Source organism: Zootoca vivipara, chromosome 6, assembly GCF_963506605.1.
Source record: "Zootoca vivipara chromosome 6, rZooViv1.1, whole genome shotgun sequence".
NCBI lineage: Eukaryota > Metazoa > Chordata > Lepidosauria > Squamata > Lacertidae > Zootoca > Zootoca vivipara.
In genome coordinates, this window is record NC_083281.1 from 88,559,122 (window position 1) to 88,579,825 (window position 20,704).

General features: G+C 49.6%; 2 protein-coding genes across 2 annotated transcripts; both read left to right on the plus strand.

Moving 5' to 3' along the window:
• Positions 1–264: 264 nt before the first annotated feature.
• Positions 265–10,292, plus strand: SH2D5 (SH2 domain containing 5). The gene is made up of 9 exons (XM_035120014.2): positions 265–1,054; positions 1,954–2,034; positions 2,320–2,394; positions 2,698–2,844; positions 3,631–3,879; positions 4,314–4,488; positions 6,274–6,379; positions 6,993–7,152; positions 8,892–10,292. Exons 1-9 carry the CDS (start codon positions 725–727, stop codon positions 9,111–9,113), a joined length of 1,545 nt encoding a protein of 514 aa, XP_034975905.2. The 5' UTR covers positions 265–724; the 3' UTR covers positions 9,114–10,292.
• A 539-nt stretch (positions 10,293–10,831) lies between these two features.
• DDOST (dolichyl-diphosphooligosaccharide--protein glycosyltransferase non-catalytic subunit) lies at positions 10,832–20,251 on the plus strand. Its single transcript, XM_035120013.2, has 11 exons — positions 10,832–11,045; positions 12,395–12,505; positions 13,387–13,473; positions 14,616–14,719; positions 15,564–15,658; positions 16,149–16,242; positions 16,488–16,636; positions 17,337–17,484; positions 17,594–17,714; positions 18,855–18,961; positions 19,744–20,251. Exons 1-11 carry the CDS (start codon positions 10,853–10,855, stop codon positions 19,891–19,893), a joined length of 1,359 nt encoding a protein of 452 aa, XP_034975904.1. The 5' UTR covers positions 10,832–10,852; the 3' UTR covers positions 19,894–20,251.
• Positions 20,252–20,704: the final 453 nt, after the last annotated feature.

A 20,704-nucleotide genomic window follows, 5' to 3' on the forward strand; every position in this document is an offset into this window, starting at 1 on the left:
CCACGTCATGTGATCGATTGTGCAACAGGGCGGGGTTTACCTGAACATCCACCCCAGGAATTTAATTCAAGTTGGCACCCCTGCTTCTATTGCAAATGATTATGGGGGTGCCCCCTCGCTGGCCGGGGAGGGCTGTTCTGTGCAGTGCCATGTCTCTTTTGAAGGTAACAAGACCTCAGACCTTCCCTGGATGGGGAGCTGTTCTAAAGGAAAGCGGGCGGGGCGGGGCTGTGGGGCTTTGCCCATCAAGGGCAGGTGGGGGGCTCCGGGCTCGAGTCTCGCAGGCCTAAGCGCTGCAGGTCGCTCTGCGCCGCCGCCCCCCACCCGCTGCTTCATCTCCGCAGCCGGGGGCGGGGCCTCGCATTCCTGACCGCTGATTGGTCGGCCGGGATTCGGGATCTGCTGCGGAGGCGGCGCGTCCAGGTGAGCTTGGCAGGAGAGGCCGAGCAGGGGCCGGGAAGATGCTGCTGCAGCTGCGGACAGCGGAGCGCCTCGGCGTTGAGGAGATGCGCGGTGGCGGCTTCCCACGCCTCCTCTGCCAGGTGAGGGCTGCGCGGAGGGAGGGAGGCAGGCGGCTTTTCTCCATCCTTCTTCTCCTGTGGCAGGACGGGAGAAGGGGGCTCCTGGACACGTGCAGAGCACCCTCCGGGTCCTTGATCTCCCGTCGTGGGAAGAGGAGCTCTTCTCCTTTTGGGGCTTCCTATGGGGTGGCGGGACCACAGGAATGCGTTTGGGCCCTGGGCATCTCCTCTTCCTCGCCCGCCCCACAATATCTCTTTCGTGGCACCCAACCATCATTTTCTCTTGGGGCCAGTGCGGGGGCGGAGGTGCCCCTTCCTCACATGCCGCTTGGGCATCCGCGGTGCCTCTTCGGGGAGAGGCCGTCTCCTCCCTCCATCTCCATGTCTCCATCCCCGCAGCAACCCCCGGAGCGGTCCCAGCCGGCGGCGCCATGAAGAAGCAGCGCTCCGAGTACTGGGGAGGGCCAGAGCCCCTGGCTTCCCCGCACCACCACCAGCAGAGGGGCGGGCGGGTCATCGCCAAACTGGCGGAGGTGAGGCTGGGCTGGGCTTTCACTCTTGTGGATTTGGGGGGGGGGAGGAAGGATCGTAATAGCTCAGGGGTGGAGCACCTGCTTGGCATGCAGAAGGTCCCAGGTTCAATCTCCACTGGCAGCATCTCCAGGTGGGGCTGAGAGGGATCCCTGCCTGAAACCACTGCGAACCACTGCTGACAGTCAGTGTAGGCAACACTGGCTCAGTATAAGGCAGCTTTCTATGGGGGGGGCAGTGGGTAGAGCATCTGCTCTGCATGCAGAAGGTCTCGGGCTCAATTCCAAGCCAGTCTGGAATGCAGGAGAGCCGCCACTGGCTGCCAGTCAGTGTAGACAATACTGAGCTACGTGGATGGCAGCTGTCTTGGTGTCTATGAAAGAGAGAACTTGGGAGGGCAGGGCAGGGTGGGGACTGGGGAGAGGTTGTGGGGTAGAGGGGCTGATCTAGATCCTGCCTGCCTTGATCCCATGGCCAGAAATCTGGAAAGTGAGCAGGGTTGGGCCATTATTGCCTCTGTTGCCTTGCCTGGCTTTGCAGGGGCATCTGTGCCCACGGAGGAAGCCCATGGCTCCTCCTCCCATTCAGCCTGGGTGGAAGCCTGCTTTGCTGCTCAGCCCATTTCCCTGGAAACCTTGCAAAGGATCAAAGGAGAGGAAGGGATAATCCCAGAGAAAGGAGAGGGCCACCCTGGCTCAGCAGCTAGTCTAAGGAGTTTGTCAGAAACCCCCCCCCTCCCTTCTTTTTTGCAAGGGGTGTAGTGGGGGTTTGAGGTGCATCTCCCTTAAGTGCTCCTCAGAGGCCTCATCTTCCCAGGTCCTCATTGGAGTTCCATGTGGGTCCTTAGAAGGGCCCCCCATATTATTCTCCTCTCTCACTCTCCTCTTTCCCTTGCCAACAGTATGTGGGCTCCTTTACTGTCGAGGACGCGGAGCTCCAGCAGAAGGCTCTGGCCATCCAGCAGCAGCTTCAACGCCTGAAGGTAAGCACTCGGAGCTGGTTGCGGACACATTAGCCCTCTGCATGTGCTTAGAGGCACTGGCCCCAATGCTTCTTCACCCTATTTGGGGGATCATTGCTCTGGCACTGTGACACCAGCTCCAGCTTTGCATCCTACAAAGTCCACAAAATTCTGGAGGGGCGGGGAGCAAAAGGGTTGCTCGAAATCTTTGTGCGTCTAGAAGAGCCAGTCGAGTCTCCTCGGTGTGCCATCTCTGACTCCGTTTCTCCCTTTCTCTATCTCTCATCCTGCTCTCCCGAAACACAGGACTGCCCCAGGCGGCGATCTGTCGTCCTCAAGTTTTGCCTGCAGGGTCTGAAGATGTACAATGCAGAGGGGGAGGTAGGAGCATGGCCATGGACTGATGCATGACAGCATGCTGGAACTACCGTCGGAGCCATCTTGCCCTATGAGGAGTTAACTGGGGTTTGTGCCAGGCTGGGTGGGGGTCCATTTCCGTTTTCCGGCTGGCCCACCTTGCTGGGCTGGGCTGTGGTGAGGATATCCTGAGGACAACTGATCTCTGGGGCTGGGGTGGCCGGGGAGGCCTCTGCTTGGATGAGGCAGCCCAGTGGTTGTTTGGTGAGGACGCGGGTTGCCATCTGCTTGACCTCATTGCCCCTTCCTCCTTCTCTTCTCCTGCAGGCTCTGCTTATGGCGCATGCCCTCAAGCGCATCCTGTATAGCACCTGGATACCCACTGAGTGCCAGTTCGCCTTTGTGGCCCGCAACCCACGCAGCCCTCGCAACAGCCTCTTCTGCCACTTGTTTGTGGGCAGCCAGCCCAGTGAGGTAGGCCAGCTGGTGGTGGGGCAGGCGTTCAGAGGTATAGCACCTCCGACAGTGGAGGAGAAATACAGCCACCCTGAATAGCAGTCATTGATGGACTTATCCTCTATGAATTTGCCTTACCCACTAGAGGGTTAACATTCTATAACTGGTGAAGTCACCACCAAGAAGGCCCTGCCTTTGGCCCCACAGAAACAGCGAGCACCGTTGGTCGCCATGAAAACTTGGAGAGCACTAATTCTGCTGCCCCATGAGGGGAGATGTTTAGTGCCTGCTCCTCTCCTGACAGAAATGTGTCACTAAGGCAGGGGTCCCCAAACTACGGCCCCCGGGCCGGATGCGGCCCAATCGGCCTTCCAATCCGGCCCGCGACGACCCCCGCCGCCTGCTGCCGCCGCCCGCTCTCACGGCGCGCAGCGCAGCGACGATCTAAAAAATCGGCAAAAAAATCGCCGAAAATCCTTTGTGCGCATGCGTATGGGCCTCTCCCGACCCGGAAGAGGTCATTTCTGGTGCACTTCCGGGTCGGGGGAGGCCCATACGCATGTGTGCGTGTGCGCATGCGCACGGGCGCGCACTCCCCCGCCCTCCGGCCCGCTGCGCGCGCACTCCCCTGCCCTCCGGCCCGCCGTGCGGTCGGCGCGGCGGGCACCGGCCCGCCGCACGGTAAATCTGGGGACCCCTGCACTAAGGAGTGAAGCTGCTTTCAGCCATTGGCTGGCTCTTGGAAGGGAAACGAGGGGGGGGCTAGTGGTGGCTAATGTGCCTCCTGCGTTTTCTGCCCTCCAGGTCCAGATTTTGCACTTCTTGCTCTGCCGCTCCTTCCAGCTCTACTATCTCCTGACGCATCCTGAGGACCAAGAATGGCCCCCCAGTGGTTCCACGCAGCAGGAACCCGGAAGGCTGCTGGGAGCCTCTTTGGATAACCGGGTGGCCTGGGAGTCCCTCGATCCGGAGGATGTATCCCAAAACGTCAATGCGTTGGTGTCCTTCCGGAGGCTTCCGTGCCCTGCTGACTTTGGCCCCTCCGTCAGCGTGGTAAGCGGGTTCCCTCTGGGGTTCTTCTTTGAGTAAGCTGAGGAAGTGAGCCCAGCTGCACTTCTTACCCCCCCCCCCCCTGCCGGCGGCATCTCCGGGTCGGGCTAGAAAAATACTACCTGCCTGAAAAACCATGGAGAGCCATTGCTGCCAGTCAGTGTAGGCAATGCTGAGCTGGATTGACCAATGGTCTGATACGGTGTAAGACAGTTTCCTATGTCTGGACCTGGATCAGGAAGAAACTGCCTTCCAAAATAAGGTTTTCGGTCTGATCCAGAGTGCCAGCAGGAAAGGCACCACCTGGATTTCATCAAGGTGACCTGCTGTGTTGTGGTGGAGCTTTGAGCCACCCAGCTTCCCGCTAAACTTTATCGCCAGCTCCAGATTCTGCTTCTCCTGCTCAGTGTCCATCCGTCTCTGTCTCGTATCCCTAGAGAGAGAGGCTGGATTTAGAGGAAAGGAGCACCCTGGGCACCTCTCGCCCGGGGAATCCATACTGCTCCCCAATCCTGGTGCGGAAGAAGGCGATCCGCAGCAAAACCCTCCGCTCCGGAGCCTATCGGGGCTGCACCTTTGAGGCTCAGTTGCAGCAGAGCGCCCGAGAGATGTGTGAGTATTTGGGGAATGTGGAAGATTCTGCTGTTCAGGGAGACAGAAGAAAAAAATCCTGTGCTGCTCTTTCATCCATGCTGCATTCCAGCTATGCAAAGAGCTTATGTTTATTTCCAAGTGTGTATTTGGGGTGTTTTTATCCCTGTTTTTCAGAGGATAGCCTGCCTCCTGCATCTCCTTTTGCATTCTCATTCCTCATTTCTTTATTTTTATTGTAATGCGATTTTTATTAAAGTTTTCCATAATACTGTACTGTAAAATATCTGTTACAAAAAACCCCCACAATTGAATAACTAGAATGTTGAGTCCTATTGAAAGTAATTATTAGCCCTTACCAACCACAGAAGATAGTAACTCATCCCATCTCTCACCTGACATATTTTATCATCCCAGCCTTTCATCCTGGGAGACCATTTCCCTCTCTCTCATCCAGAGTCTCACCCATTTCCTGTTGTGTTTCCATTTCCTGATGTATTTTTGATAGAATCTTGATCGCCTCCTCTAGGACCTTCCGTTTTCATTTTTTTCCAGTCTTTTTCCAGAGAGTAGCGTAAAATTAGTAGCATAATTCTCTGAATTTACTCCAAATTGTATGCAAAATACTTTTCCTCTGCTAGAACTGAATAAAGGCCAGGAATGAAGTTTACCCAAAGCTTTATATCCTCTCAACTCCATTGATGCCAGATCCATTTAATTTCCCATCTCTCCATTTGTGATTTTCTCCTCCTCCAAATCCTTGTATGCAAGGCATTTCCATTTCAGCACCTGCTTTCTTCAATTTAGCTATTTCATAATCCAGTCCTGCCAGCTTTTCATCTATTCAGTATGAAGCAGTTAAGTATTCTTCATTTCCATTTCATATCTCATTTTTCTCAGATTCATTTTCTTTCCCTCTTTCATCAAACACCAATCTGATCATTTTTAATTGTTCAGCCATCAACTGTTGAACAATACCAACAGCCACTGGGAGACCCAAAGATACAATTGCCATATTGGGTGTTTTTGATGTTTTCAATATTATTAGCTACTCAGTCTACCTTAATATTTCCACCTTAAAATCAAAGCCAGCATATCCTGTCTCACAATAAATTATTTCCATGCCTGGAATAATGGAGTAATTGCCGGTTACTTTCAGTTATTTCAGATATTTAGCAGCAATCAAGAGAAACAGTGTTAATGATTCTTCACACAGGGGATTCCTTCACCCGTTTAATATTTATTGCCAACCATAAATCAGGCTTTTAACTCTTCCTTAGACACTTTAATGTCCACTTTTCCTTTCTGTTCTTCTTAATGACAGAATGCAGTACTTACAAATTTTTAGATTGTAAATTTCCACCAGCAGATAGAGGGGTATCTCTAAGTTACCTTGTCCCTGAAGTGTTTAAGAAAGTGGGACTGTGAGTTTTCTACCTATGAAAGGGGCTTAAGCGACATTTGGGCATAGTGTCAACTCCCTAGCTTGCCAGCTCGTTCTCACTCCCGTCCAAGCCGCCAGGTGAAGACAGCATAAAATGGCTTCATCCAAAGCATTTGAGGTTGCTCCCATATCACCCTTATATTCCAGAGTGATTAATAGTCAGACCATCTGTCTGACTGTTATCAATCACCACATAATTATATTCTGTCTGCGGCATGCTAATAAAGAGACAGCTGAACCACCAATTCCTCTCCCCGGAAGTCATCCTTCCTCATTCTTTTTTGAGATTTTGTTCAAGCATCTGTCCTGCTGAGATGGTCTCTTTTGTATAACCTCCCCCTCTGTTTCCTTCTTGGCTTTAGTTCTCACCAGCTGCGACAGCAAAGGCAGCAGAGGGAGCCTGGCTTGCTTGCTGGATAACGACAGCAGTCTGATGGAGAACGTGTGGTCCTTTGCAGGCATCGACAGGTGAGCGGAGGTCTCCCCTTGTGTGCCCTCTGACAGGAGGCCTCCAAGGATGCTTGCAGATTGGGGAATGGAAGTAAACTGCACAGCACAGGTGGTTGATCACAAGAAGGAAACTAAGGTTTCCCATATAAATTCATGGTTGCTGGTGCCAAATTGGTAAAAATGTGAGCAAAGCCCTGCAGCTAGAAGAGACCAATGGCTTGCCTGGTCCAGCATTCTGTTCTCATAGGCCCCAACCCAAATGGGAAGCCTGTGAGCAGGACCCGAACACAACAGCAGTGCTGTCCCCACTTGTGATTCCCAGCAAAAGGCATACTGCCATCATGGCTAGTAGCCACTGACACTGCTTGTTGTTGAATGACCCAAGGAAGGTAGCCAAACATTTCCCACACTTGTGGTGCGAACATAATCATGCTTACTCTGAAGTAAGTCCCACTGATTCCAGTGCAGCTTACTCCAAGGGAAAGGTGCATTGGATGGTAGACTTTACTCCTAGACGTGGAAGGGCTAGAGAGGGGGGAGGGTTTCTGCTCCAGAGAGAGAAACCTGGTTCCGCGGGCTGCTTTCATCATGCTCACAGGTCCCATCTTCCGCACTCCCGTCTGGTTTTCAGGGATGCCGGGATGGCGCTGCTCAGGAATGATGTAATTGGAGCCTTCCTCCTCTGGGCTGAGCCAGGGGCCACCAACCAGTGGTGTCTTACAGTGAGGACAAGATGTGGAATCATCCCTTACCAGATTTACAGGAGCCAGCTTGGGAAGTATTCTGTGGAGGTGAGAACTTGAGGGAAATTACATGCCAGCTCTTTCTGATTCTGTCTGATTCAGTTGTTGCAAGCACATTTTTTAAAACTCCTGTCATACAACATCGCCAATATATTGGACCATAGTCTCATCACTTTGGTGCACGAGATAAGCAAGTTTCCAGGAGCCAGAAGGAATGGTAACTAGTTGGATTTGTATCAATTGGTTAAAAGATTAAAATGTGAAAACATTAACTGAAATATTGTAAACAAAAAAAATTCTACTAGCACTCACCAACATTTCTGAGCTCCTTTTGGCCCAAAGCAGCCCAGAAACGAAGCACAGTCAGTCATACCTCGGTTTAAGTATGCCTCGGTTTGAGTATTTTCAGTTTAAGTACTCTGCGGACCTGTCTGGAATGGATCAATCCACTTTCCATTACTTTCAATGGGAAAGTTCGCTTCAGGTTAAGTACGCTTCAGGTTAAGTACAAATGTCCGGAACCAATTGTGTTTGTAAACCGAGGTACCGTGTACCTCTTTTAATACGTAGTCAGAAAGTAAGCCATGGCAGCATTTTTTAGCATTAGTAAAATATAAGACACACCCCGAAAATAAGACATACCTCCATGTCGTGTAGAGCGAGACCGCCGAGCACCCCAGCCAGCCAGCGGGACCCAGCCAGCCAAAGGGGCCTGAAACCGGCTGCTGTTGCTGCTGCTGCAGCAGCAAGCGCTCGGAGCGCCCTGCAGCGCCTGGCCTCTTTTTTTTTTGACTGCCCGAGGCCTGCTGCCCCGCCGCCAGAACCGGCGGCGGCAGAGCGGAGCGCTCCGAAGCGCCAAACGCTTGAAGCGCCCTGCAGCGCATGGCCCCCCTTTTTCCCCTTTGGCTGCCCGAGGCCCGGCGGCAGAGCGGAGCGCTCCGAAGCGCCGAATGCTCGGAGCGCCCTGCAGCGCCTGCCCTCTTTTTTTTCCTTTGGTTGCCCGAGGCCCGGCTGCAGAGCGGAGCACTCCGAAGCGCCGTACGCTCAGAGTGCCCTGCAGCGCCTGGCCTCTTCTCTTTCTTCCCTTTTTTTTGCTGCCCGAGGCCTGCCTTCCCGCCGGCGGCTACAGAGCGGAGCGCTCTGAAGCGCCGAGCGCCCTGCAGCACTGGGCGGAGCGCAGCGGCCTGGCTTCTTCTTTTTTTGCCAGAACCGGCGGCTGCAGAGCCGAGCGCTCGGAGCGCACAGCAGCGCCTGGCAGAGCGCTGAGCCAGCGGCCTGCCGCCTCGGTGCCTGGAACCGGCGGCTGCTGCAGCGCCGCGTAGAGCGCCCAGCAGCGCCGCGCAGAGCATCCAGCAGCACCCCCGAGCCAGTGGCCTGGCCCCTCTGAGGAGGCCTTAAGGTACAAGACATCCCCTGAAAATAAGACACCGTGTGTTTTTTTGAGTAAAAAAAGGTATAAGACGGTGTCTTAAAAAGGGGAAAACACGGTACCACTGTATGACAATAGCAATAGCAACATTACACAGCTCTTCCTGTCCCTAAAGCCTCCCTCTCTAATCCCAATCCGGTACAATTGTTCCTTTAAAGAAATCTTTCCCTTACCTCTCAATAATATCTCCTGCATTGATTTGTTTCGAAATTCCACAAGGGACTGTTCCCCTTTGCAAATTAGATTGTGTGGGAACATTATGTGACATCACAGAAGCTCAGCCAACGAGGGGTGGTTTGCGGGCAGCAGCCAGTTTTCGGTCTCTTATCATTTCTTTCCTTTTATCCTGTTCTCATAGCATTTGAATGTGGAGTTCCCCAGTATGGATGCCCTGTTGGAGCACTACTCTGGAATCCAAGGAGGCCTGTTCTGCTCTCTGGCTGCAGGCCGGATCAACCACTGTTACGAGGAGCAAGACTGCGCAGCGGACGATCCCTGGAAGGAAGACAGAAGCCGTCGGCAGGCGTCTTGGCTACATGGCACTAGTAAATCTCTGGCTGTCCCACAGGAACTGGGATGAGGAATCTGGGCTTAGCTTTCCTGCGATCCACATGCTAACTGTGCTAACTCTTTTTGTGGTGTTCAAACTATATGGCACTTTTGCACTTGGGCTAGCTTTCTTATACTGATACGGTAGGGATTAGGCTTCATAGCATTGATCCAATCCTTCCCCCTCACGCCCCCAGTAGAAGAGCAAACTAGTATTAACTTTTCTAGCCAAAAGGTCCCATGGCGCTGATGCCCTCGGTCGTTCAGAGATAGATTTTTCATCAGTGGCTGAAATCCTGCACATGCTTTCCAATAGGGTTGCCATATTAATAATAAAAAAGTAAAATTCCTGATACCCACAAAATTGTTGAGCTTTTTAAAGGAAACCACACCAATTTGGGAAGAAACTCAAATTGTTTAGCTTTTTGCGGGGAAACCAATAGTGATTTTAAGCTTTTTGAGCTTTTTCCATCACGTTGCCATACATCCAGGTTCTCCCTTACATTTTGCCTGTCCGGCAGAATTCCCTCCAGACATTTTTACACCCAAAAACCAGGACGTGGCAGGAATTTTCCAGACGTATGGCAAACCTACTTTCCAAGCACAAAAGCCCCATTGGACTTGGAGTTACTACTGACTAGAGGTACCCTGGAGTTGCACTTTCTGTCTCAATCCTACGTCACAGAATCGTAGAGTTGGAGGGGACCCCAAGGCTCATCTAGTCCAACCCAATGCAATGCCGGATTCTCAACTGTGAATTCATCTCACCACCACTTTTCCTATCTTGGGCTGCAGCTCAGACAATAAATGCTCCTTCAGTTAGAGCATTGGTTTACCAGATTCTTGCCACTTATCTTAAAAACAAATAAACAAATTAACTGAGCATTTGAGAGGTCAGAGATAACTCCAGGTTTAATATAAACAAAATTCTGCAAGTGGTTTTTAGCTCTTGCAGGTTAATTAACTCAACACCCTCTTTCCCACTTAGTGTTGCTGGTTTATGTTCCTTGGGTTGTGTCCAATGCTGGTCCTACTCAAAGTTAATGTACTGTACATAATTTTTATGGATCTACTCTCAGTAGAATTTAGTTGGTTACAATCCCTTATTTTGCTTATGGGGGTTTATGTACCTGCTGCTGCAAGAATATTTTGAAAGAAATATTTTTTGGGGGGGGGAAATATTTGTGAGCATGCCAATATATGAATACATAACCTATATTTTAAATATGTTTATATATAAATGTTATGAAAAATATATTTGCAATCCAAAATGATTAAATTTTAGCTGTCGTTTGCGTGTGTGAGTGTGTTGGGAAATCGCAATTAGACGTGACTGCGAGAAAACCTTTAAAATGTTAGTTTTCGAAATCAATGGAGGCCGTTAAGGCCTAGATGCCTCCGTTGCCTAGCAACAATCGCTCAGCTCCGCGCTATATTAGCCATGGCTGCGCTCATGCTTGATTGGATACCAGCAGCAAAAGGGAAGCAGCGATTGGTTTCCGCCAAGGGCCGAGCTCGGACTGGCAGATCCGGCCGCGGGGAGAACTAGCAGGAAGGCTCGGCCGTGTCGAGAGTTGTCTGTCTCCGATTGGCTCACGGCAGAAGGCAGGGCGGGCACTCGCTCCTGCGCGCATCACGTTGCCCCGTCGCCTGCTGTTGGTTGGCTGGGAGACGCTTGGGTGCCCGCCTTCCCTGTGAGGGCAGCGTCCGCTGATTGGCGGCTGCGGCGGAGTTCGCTTCCGTGTCGCTCGGAGACTGGGAGAAGGCAAGATGGCGGCGGCAGTGCGTGGAGCTACCGGGATGCGCCGGCGGAGGTCGATGGCAGCTTCTCTAGCGGCGGCGCTGGTGCTCCTATGCCTGGCGCGGGACGCGGCGGCCGGGGGAGGCGGGATTCGCACGCTGGTGCTGCTGGAGAACATGAACCTGAAGGACACGCACTCGCTCTTCATGCGCAGCCTGGCAGGTCTGGCCCAGCAGCGGGGAGCATTTTACAGCAGACGGGGTGTGGAAGGGACATGCCAGCGGTGTGTGTGTGGGGGGTCAACACGTGGAATTCCTAGGTTTGGACGGTGACTTACATTTATATAAAATAAAAAAATTTCCTTTCAGTAGCACCTTAGAGACCAACTAATTTTGTCATTGGTATGAGCTTTCATGTGCATGCACACGAAAGCTCATACCAATGACAAAATTAGTTGGTCTCTAAGGTGCTACTGAAAGGAATTTTTTTATTTTGTTTCGACTACGGCAGACCAACACGGCTACCTACCTGTAATTACATTTATATATTTATTATATTTATCAAGCACATGGTTCTCTTGTTCCTCTTTTCATCCCCCACAACAACCCTGTGAGGTAGGTCAGGCTGAGAGACTTTGACTGCCCCCCCCCAAGTTAGTTTCATGGCTGAGCCAGGGATTCGGAGCATCGCCTCTCTGAAGGTGCTTGTCCAGCACTCTGAATCATCACACCACTAGGTTGTATTGTATATGCACAGATTCTCACACACGCACCTTTCTATCCTCCATTCAGGGGAGTGGGAGCTGTTATCAGAGTCCCAGCACATGTTTCAGTGTGGCACAGTGGTTAGAGTGTTAGACCAGGACCAGCATTCAAATCCCCACCGTCACTCAGCCATGAAACTCACTGGCTGACGTTGGGCCAGTCGGTCACTCTTAGCCAAGCCTACCTTGCAGGGCGGTTGAGGTGAGGAATAGAGGAGGGGGAGAGCTGCATTTGCCGATCTGAGCTCCTTGGTGAGATATAAATGCAAAAAATGAATAGCAGACATTCGAAGGGGGGTGCAGAGCTAGTGTGGGATGTGGCCTTGGGGCAAGCCTGGTGGGCTACGTCTGGCTCTCTACCTTAGCTTTAGAGGTTTAGGAGTGGAAGGCAGTGGTGGGTGGGTGAAGGGTGAGTGGGACACGGTTTGTTCTCATTCCCAGGCTTTTCCAGGTAATAACTTTGTTATTTAATAACATAACCCTCGAGCTCATTTTAGGCAGCTCAAGAGATTTTATATTTGATGGTTTAGAAATGTTTTTGGGATAAAAGAACAATTGGCCTGAATAATTATACAGAGCAGGTATTGGGCTTCTATTCCCCTTGCAAACAAGAAGAGGCAGCATAGGAGTTGTTTTAGGCCAGCTGATATTACCCAGCAGAGGCAAAATGGGAGTTTGGAACTCCCTGAGTTGCCCGTCAGTCTTTTAGCAGTGTCTAGTGGACCTAGAACTTTACTGATTCCTGGATTTCTCTCTGTGCTTGGGAATATCACAAGTCTCTTATTTTCTCTTGCACTTCTAAATCTAGATAGGGGCTTTGATCTCACCTTCAGAACTGCAGATGACCCTGGCTTGTCTCTTATTAAATATGGAGAGTTCCTGTATGACAACCTGATTATCTTCTCTCCATCTGTAGAAGGTAAGACAGATGAAGCAATGTAGAGAAGTTTGCGGTGCAACCCTATGCTGTGTTTATTCAGAAGAGAAGACCACCAAGTTTGTTTGAGCTTTACTTCCTTGAACTGTTCAGTGCTTATTGTATAAATCAGGTAGATCGTGATCTACACAGGGTATTATTGGTAGATCCTGGTTGATCTCTGGCCCCCCAGCGATCTCCTTAGAAAAAAGCAAAAAACAACTTTGGCTTCCTAAAAAAGCTCAACAACTTTGGGTAGATCACTGCTAGTTTTGTTTTTTTACGACAATGGGTAGATCACTGCCATTTTTTAAATACTGTGAGTAGATCACAGTCTGTTGGGAGTTGGATGTCCCTGGTATAAATAATACTTGTGTGTCATTATTCTGTTTTGCTTTCTGCACTTGTTCCTTGAACAGCTCATATTTCACCTGTTGCGTAGGAAGTGGTCTTCATTTGAAGGTTTTTTGGTTGGGATTGGAAGGCATTTCTTTCTGTCACCCTTATGATAGGCATGACACTTTGCATATTGTAAGCAGGTTATTATTAGTTGAATACGTGGATAAATACAACTGCGTGTTGCTTTTTGCTAGAAAAAGATTTTTGTTTTTAAAAATGAGTTTTGAGGGTGGGGGTTGGCTGCTGGAAATCAGTCATTTGAGGCAGGCATAGGCAAACTCGGCCCTCCAGATGTTTTGGGAGTGCAACTCCCATCATCCCTGACCACTGGTCCTGTTAGCTAGGGATGATGGGAGTTGTAGTCCCAAAACATCTGGAGGGCTGAGTTTGCCTGAGTTTGCAGATATTATCCCTCCTGCAAGCTGCTTCTTGCAAATCTAGCTTTTGCTTTGACATGTTTAAGCATCATTGCCCCTTCGTTTCAGATTTTGGAGGCAACATCAACGTGGAGACCATTGCTGCTTTCATCGATGGAGGGGGGAGCGTCCTTGTGGCCGCCAGTTCAGATATTGGTCAGTAAAATGAACTTTATCCAAGCCTTTGACTTGAAAGAGAGCTTCTCCCTACCCCCACCATGAACTTCTTGTTGTTCAGCCATTTTGTTTTGTAGTTTGGTTGAGCCGCCTGTGCCTGGAATTCCTTTGGCTATAGCAGTCCTGGAATTCTGGGTACCACTGTAAATTAAATAGGAAATACAGGACAAAGTACTCTTTCTGACCACCTTAAAGCGTGAATGCTAACTGTAAATGTGTTGAACCTTTCACTATTTAGCTGGAGAACTGACCTCCTAAGCTAAAGTTCACCAACCCAATACCCTCTAGGTGTTTTGGACTTGTATTGGCAGCTGTGCTGACTGGAGCTGATGGGAGTTGCAATGGGAGGGCACCAGGTTGGCAGGAGCCAGCTGGCTTCTTCTACCTGAGTGATGAATGAGTATAGATTTAAGAAACAACAAACCCAGGGTGCCTCAACTTCTTTATGGCTCTTCCATTAAGAACTTTTCTGTCTACATCAGGGGTCAGCAACCTTTTTCAGCCATGGGCCGCTCCACCGTCCCTCAGACCATGTGGTGGGCTGGACTATATTTAGGAAAAAAATATGTACAAATTCCTATGCTCTACAAATAACCCAGAGATGCATTTTAAATAAAAGCACACATTCTACTCATGTAAAAACACCAGGAAGACCCCACAAATAACCCAGAGATGCATTTTAAATAAAAGGGCACATTTTACACATGTAAAAACACACCAATTCCTGGACCGTCCACAGCACGGGCCGGATTGAGAAGACGATTGGGCTGCATCCGGCCCACGGGCCTTAGGTTGCCTACCCCTGGTCTACATAGCCATTATTTCAAAGCAGAGCAAAAGGGTTTATTTCTGTCTGCTGTCATTTTTAAAGGTGGCATGAATATTTGTTTCTTCCTTTGCATCTGTTTGGAAGCTGCTATCTTGAATAGAGTTAAGTAAACATTTGCGGCATCATAAAATAGAGCTCTGAGCACTTCCACCCTCTTTTTCTATGCATAGAGCATTTTTTTGTACATAGAGAGTGATTTGTGTGTGTATCTAAGTAGATGCCAGGCTACTTGTGGCTTTAATTATAAATGGCTCTCCTTTTTCCAAACAAGTACAATGTTGACAATTCTTAGGCGACCCCCTTCGAGAGCTGGGAAGTGAATGTGGCATAGAATTTGACGAGGAGAAGACAGCTGTCATTGACCATCACAACTATGATGTCTCTGATCTGGGTCAGGTAAGTAGCAGGATGCAAACTGTTGGGTAGACCGGCTGTCTATGTAGTAAATATGTAGTTGTTTTGAAACAGTTGCTTGCATTAACCATTAAGCTCTTGTGAAGGCAGTAGGTGGCAGCCAGCATCTTAGAAAAGGCCACAGCCTCTTCACTGCCACAGAGGAGGGAAAGCTGCTTCCAAGATGGTGCTTGCTACAACATCTACACATATATTTGAAATACAAATAACATATACCAATTTACCAGTTAATTGATCAGAAGAATCTGCTTTCGGCCCCAACATGGAAATAGAATGCCAGCAGCCACTGGCTATTTTCTGACAATCATATCTCAACTTTTGCAGCCTCTTCTCTTTTTTCCGTTTGCAGCGAAATGAATGAAATGAGGAGAATTGCAGTTAACCATTGTTTCCTGTTTTATCGGGAACCTGGAAACTTTGGCTACCAGCATTAGAACAAGCCAGTATCAAAAATATGGTTCAAACTATGGTTAAATATTCTGGCTAGTAACTGTAGATGTCCGACTCAGATGAAATGGGGAGCTACAGCTATATGGAGACTACTTGGTTGAATTGTGACGTGCATGAAGGGGCTGCCCTTGTAATTCAAATGCTTGTGCATATCTTGGTTGATGGTGCTGAGCTGTAACCATCCAAATACAGCCTTTGTGTGTTGCAGAGAAAGTTGGAGAGGGCAGAAAGGCGGAGTTGGGGCTGGTGGGCAGAGGATTATGGCTTCTTCTTCTAAGGCAAAGTGTTAGCCACATTGTCATTTGATGAAGCATTGACTGAACCTCCCTGTAGAGTTGGCAGTCCCCAAAAGGTTTTAACTGCGGTCTCTTTGCAGCACACCCTCATCGTGGCAGATTCTGAGAGCCTCCTGAAGGCTCCGACTATTGTGGGGAAGAAGCCTCTGAATCCCATCCTCTTTCGGGGAGTTGGGTGAGTCTCCTGCAACGTGGGGCTTGTGTTTGGCCACAGCTATAGGAGCTGGTGCTCTTGGCCAGTTTACTGAGCGAAGAGACTATGTCTTCACCTAGACAGCAAGAAAATTTGGTAACTACTTGGCTACAGTCCCAGCTCATGGGGCTTTCTCCAGCCAAGTCATTCTCAGTAGACCCACTCAAATGAATTGGCCCAAGTTAGTCCTGTTGTCCATAAATTTCAACAGGACTACTCTAAGTAGCACTAGCAGTGGACTCCCATGGTTTTTCTTCATCTTTACTGCATTTATAATCCTAAGGATAAAGAGAAGAGCCTCCTTTCAAGACAGTGTTGGGTCTTGCACCAAGTGCTTTCCAGAAATACATTATTAATATTTGGGGGCTCCCACCTGGAGGGGCACATGGGTGTCTTGAACTGAGTCTTGGAAGGAAACTTCTCCCCTGCTGTCGGATATCTCCTTCACAACCAATTCCCCCCCCCCCTGCAGGATGGTGGCTGATCCTGACAACCCTTTAGTTCTCGATATCCTGACTGGCTCCTCAACCTCTTACTCCTTCTTTCCTGACAAACCCATCACACAGGTATGACATGAAGGATGGGGGGAGGGCTTGCCTTTTTTAAAAAACCTGCTGACAAAAAGTACCTTGGTGCCAGGCTCCAATTGCTTTCCTTTTGGTTCGGGACCGCAGGGGGCGCCAAAACAATGCTGTAGGATGGAGCACAGGACACCTGAAATTTGAGAGCCCAAAGTCTGCCCCTGATGGCAATTGGCATCCTCTCGGAAAAATGGTTCACCTGTGCTGACCAGTCATTTTGCCCCCCTTAGTACCCTCATGCTGTTGGGAAGAACACGCTCCTGATTGCGGGACTCCAGGCCCGGAATAACGCCCGTGTTGTCTTCAGCGGTTCCCTGGATTTCTTCAGCGATGCCTTCTTCAACTCTGCTGTGCAGAAAGCTACCCCTGGCTCCCAGAGGTACAGTTGGGTTTCCACTCCGTTCTTGTGTTCCAAACGATGCCCACCTTCTGTGTGCATGAGGCTCCTTTGACGGAGACGGTTCTGTCTTATTTATTACTTCACTTCCCCCCCCCCCTCCAAGTTGCTTAAAGTGGTATATATAGTTCTCTCCCTCCCCATTTAATCCTCACAACATCCCTCGGAGGTAGGTTAGGCTGAGAGGCATTAATAAGACTAAACCTTAACACTATATATGGAACACCACACCAGAGCGAAAAGAGAGAGAGTGAAACTCGGGCTCCTTCTGGCCCTACTTTTATAGGCAGCATGACCTTGACAGAAAGAGATAACAGAACCAGTTTAAACCAGCTGTACTCAGCTTCCCTGAAGGAATAAACCAAACATCAGTAAACTCCTGCTTGCTTCTTCCACACAGAGAAGCGTCCAGAACCCTCTTGAATTAATTAGAATGGGAAAGATCTCTGCACACCAGATCAATATTTTCTGTACCAAGAAATGCAAACTGGCACGCACTACCCCCAGCCAGGTAGTCTCTAGGTTGGCGAAGGTCAATGCAGACCATGCTTGATCTGCTGTGCAAATGACGCTGGTTAATCTTCCTGTACTGGAGTTGAATTTCTGTGGATATGCAACATCCCTTGAGCAAATGTTACTGGTAACACTCATTCCTTGGCTTCCTCTTCTCACATAAACTCAGGTACTCCCAGACGGGGAACTATGAGCTGGCTATGGCTTTGTCGCGCTGGGTGTTCAAGGAGGAAGGCGTCCTTCGTGTGGGAGAGGTGTCCCACCACCGGGTGGGGGAGGTAGCGCCCCCTAGTGCCTACACCGTCACAGACCTGGTGGTGAGATTTTTAAACCATCCTTTGCAGCCAGAGCTTAAGAGTTCCCTTCACAGTCTGCACATGCCTTTTTAGCCGGCCAATGACACTCGCTCCCCCTCCCCCTTCTCAGGAATACAGTATCGTAATTGAGAAGCTCTCTGATGGGAAGTGGGTCCCCTTTGATGGCGATGATATCCAGCTTGAATTTGTCCGCATCGACCCGTTTGTGAGAACTTTCCTCAAGAAGAATGGTAAGCTGGTTCCGTTTTCTCCCCAATACTTTCTCAGTCATGCCTTGTCAGCCCCTTGAAAATTTCAGAATTTATGCTGTCCCCATTTGCCTGTGCCCCCTCCACTGTGACCTAGGAGTGGGGAAGAGGTGAAACCACCTCTGTTCCTTTTTAGAAAAGATTCATTTCTGGCCAGAGGTGAGTAGCTTGTATGCAGGTTTGCAGTCTGTTATGACCCAGGTTTTCAGTATCCTAACACCTCCGCTTTAACAAAAATAAATTGTCATAGTGATGTTGGATGGTGATGAGAAATTCCGATACGCATTGAGAGACCTGTCACGTATACTGTCTGAACCTACCCAGCTGCTAAAATCATCAGCTTCAGCATCTTAACTCAGTCCCAAAAGCATGTGAGGCACAGCTGGCGGTGACACAAGAGAGAGAAAGAAAAAGAGGGAGAGCCTTTTCAGTGGCTGCTCCCTGATTGTGGAATTCCCCCCCCCCCGCGTGCGAGGTTAAACTGGTTCCCTCCTATTCTTCTGTCAGCATGCTGACACCTTATTGTTTAGACAGGTCTTTGAAAGCTAAAGTGCAGGTGGTGTTGATCGATGGGCTGCTGTCAGGGCGAACTGGATTTTAATTGCTGGTTCTAAATGTGTTTTGATATACTGTATTTGAATTACTGTCTTATAACTAGTTTGCTTTTCTTATTTTGCATTTCATAATGTTGTAAGCTGTCTTGAATCCCAACTTGGGAGAAAGGTGGGATATAAAGAAATAAAATAAAAATAACAGTAACTAGCTGCAACAGCCAATGAGAGGGATATATGCAGAGAATTTGCGCTGGGGCTGAGGGTTGCAGCCAATGCTAGTCCTACTTGAGGCGTGAATTTCACCAGGTGTGCTCTGAGCAGGGCTTGAATTTCCTACTTGGGAGGCGACCTCCAGTTCCCAACTGTATAATGGGCACAGATTCTACTGGATTAAGGGTAGCGTGGCCACCGGAGCCACAGAAATTATTACGCTTCCAGGTCAGAATGACAGGAGTTAGGATAGGTTGTTGAAATGTACAGGGGAAGGAGGGGGGGGGGACTCATTCACTTTCTTTGCATGTTGACCACAAGTTGGCCTGAGACCCCCTGAAATGTGTTTGGCTCCTAGGAGGCAAGTACAGTGTCCAGTTCAAGCTGCCCGACGTCTATGGAGTATTCCAGTTCAAAGTGGATTACAACCGGCTGGGCTACACCCACCTGTACTCCTCCACCCAGGTAAGAAGAGCCTTGGCCTGGGCAAGGAAGGAGCTTCTGGTCCAAGAGCCTGGTGGAAAGATACCATGGATGGTGCCACCTGTAAATCTTGGGGCCCCAATCTCTCAAGCTAGCTAACAGTAAAAAGACAAGCCCATTAGAAGATAATTGCTAGAAACCACAGAAGGGGAGAGTTGTTCTTGTGCTCAAATTGTGCTTGCTGGTTTCCCACCAGCATCTGGTCAGCCACTTGTAAGAACAGAATGCTGGACTAGATGGGCCACTGGCCTGATCCAGAAGGTGGTGGTTCTTATGTTCAATAGGCAACCCAAGCTGCCATGGCCAATGGTTGCAGATTCCCCATCCCTGGCCCACAGTGCCTGGGCTACCAAAGAGCTATCCTGACCCCTTTTCCCTTCGGGAATGTGAGATGAGGGGCTCCCGGACAGGGCTCTCATTGGAGGAACTCAGTGAGCTGAGAATGATTCAGGGCAGTTTTGACATTTCACTGCAATTGCCCTGTGAGAGGGGCAGAATCATTCTCCAGTCCTCCTAACACCACAGGCCTTTAATGATTATGCTGCAGTCTGCTCTGTGTGCTTTTAATAGAGGAGCTGGATATATTTATTAATTATAGTGATTAAATCTTTGACTCGATAGTGGTTTTTCTCTGCTGGGTGTGTGCTTTGCAAGAAGCCTGCTTGTTGCCCATAAGGTGGGAGACAGTACTGCTCCCCACCTGTGAGTGTGGGTGCCTCCTGGGAAGCCTTCTCACACCTTGCTCTATTTCCCGCCTTTGCCAGGTATCGGTGCGCCCCCTCCAGCACACGCAGTATGAGCGATTCATCCCCTCGGCGTACCCCTACTATGCCAGTGCCTTCTCCATGATGGTGGGCCTCTTCCTGTTCAGCATTGTGTTCCTCCACATGAAGGAGAAGGAGAAATCGGACTGAGGGTCTCCCAGCGGGAGGAGTAGGGAGCCCACCTCTTCCAAGGCGGTGGTGCCAAGCAGTGCAGACGCTGAATACACACAACATTTGGAGGCTGGAAGTCCTCAGGATCGTGGGACCAGGGCCTGGTGGGTGGGGATTAGGACTTTGGAGGTGGGCAAGGGGAAGACGATGCCTCTTGGAGGAAGAGAAGGAAGAGTGAGCAGCCCCCCTGAATGAACTCTTACAGAATCCACGTGTCAGTTCCTTTGTGGACGTCTCCCAAACATGCTTACTGCCACTGTGACTTGTTTCTGGTCTCCAAACAAAAGATTGCTGTACTTGAATTTTGTTTTCTGAAATAAAGCAGCCTCACCTTCCAGTGATTGTTGTTTTCTTGAAAATAATTTGGGAGCTGCCTTGAATCCCAACTTGGGGGAAAGGTGGGATATAAATAAATAAGAACAACAACTATCTGTAACAGGCAATGGGAGGGATGTGTACAGAGAATGTGAAGACACATATGAACATCTTTTGGAATGTCTGCCATGGAGTACCTGAATAACCTAAAGAAACTTGCTTAGTGATGATATCGGGTACACTTTTTTTGAGGGGGGAGAACCAGAAGGAGCTTCTGAATCCTGAAAATGCATGAGTCTGCAATTTTGTTTTCAGTCTGGGTGTTTTATGTAATATTTTGATCTAAATATAAAGCAGAGTTTTGAACAAATGCAATCTAACTACATTTGGAGCAACTGTGCTTCCCAACAGTAAGAAAAGGCCGCCCTCGCCAACAGTCAGCCAGCCTGGGACAAATTGACCAGTACCGGACCTC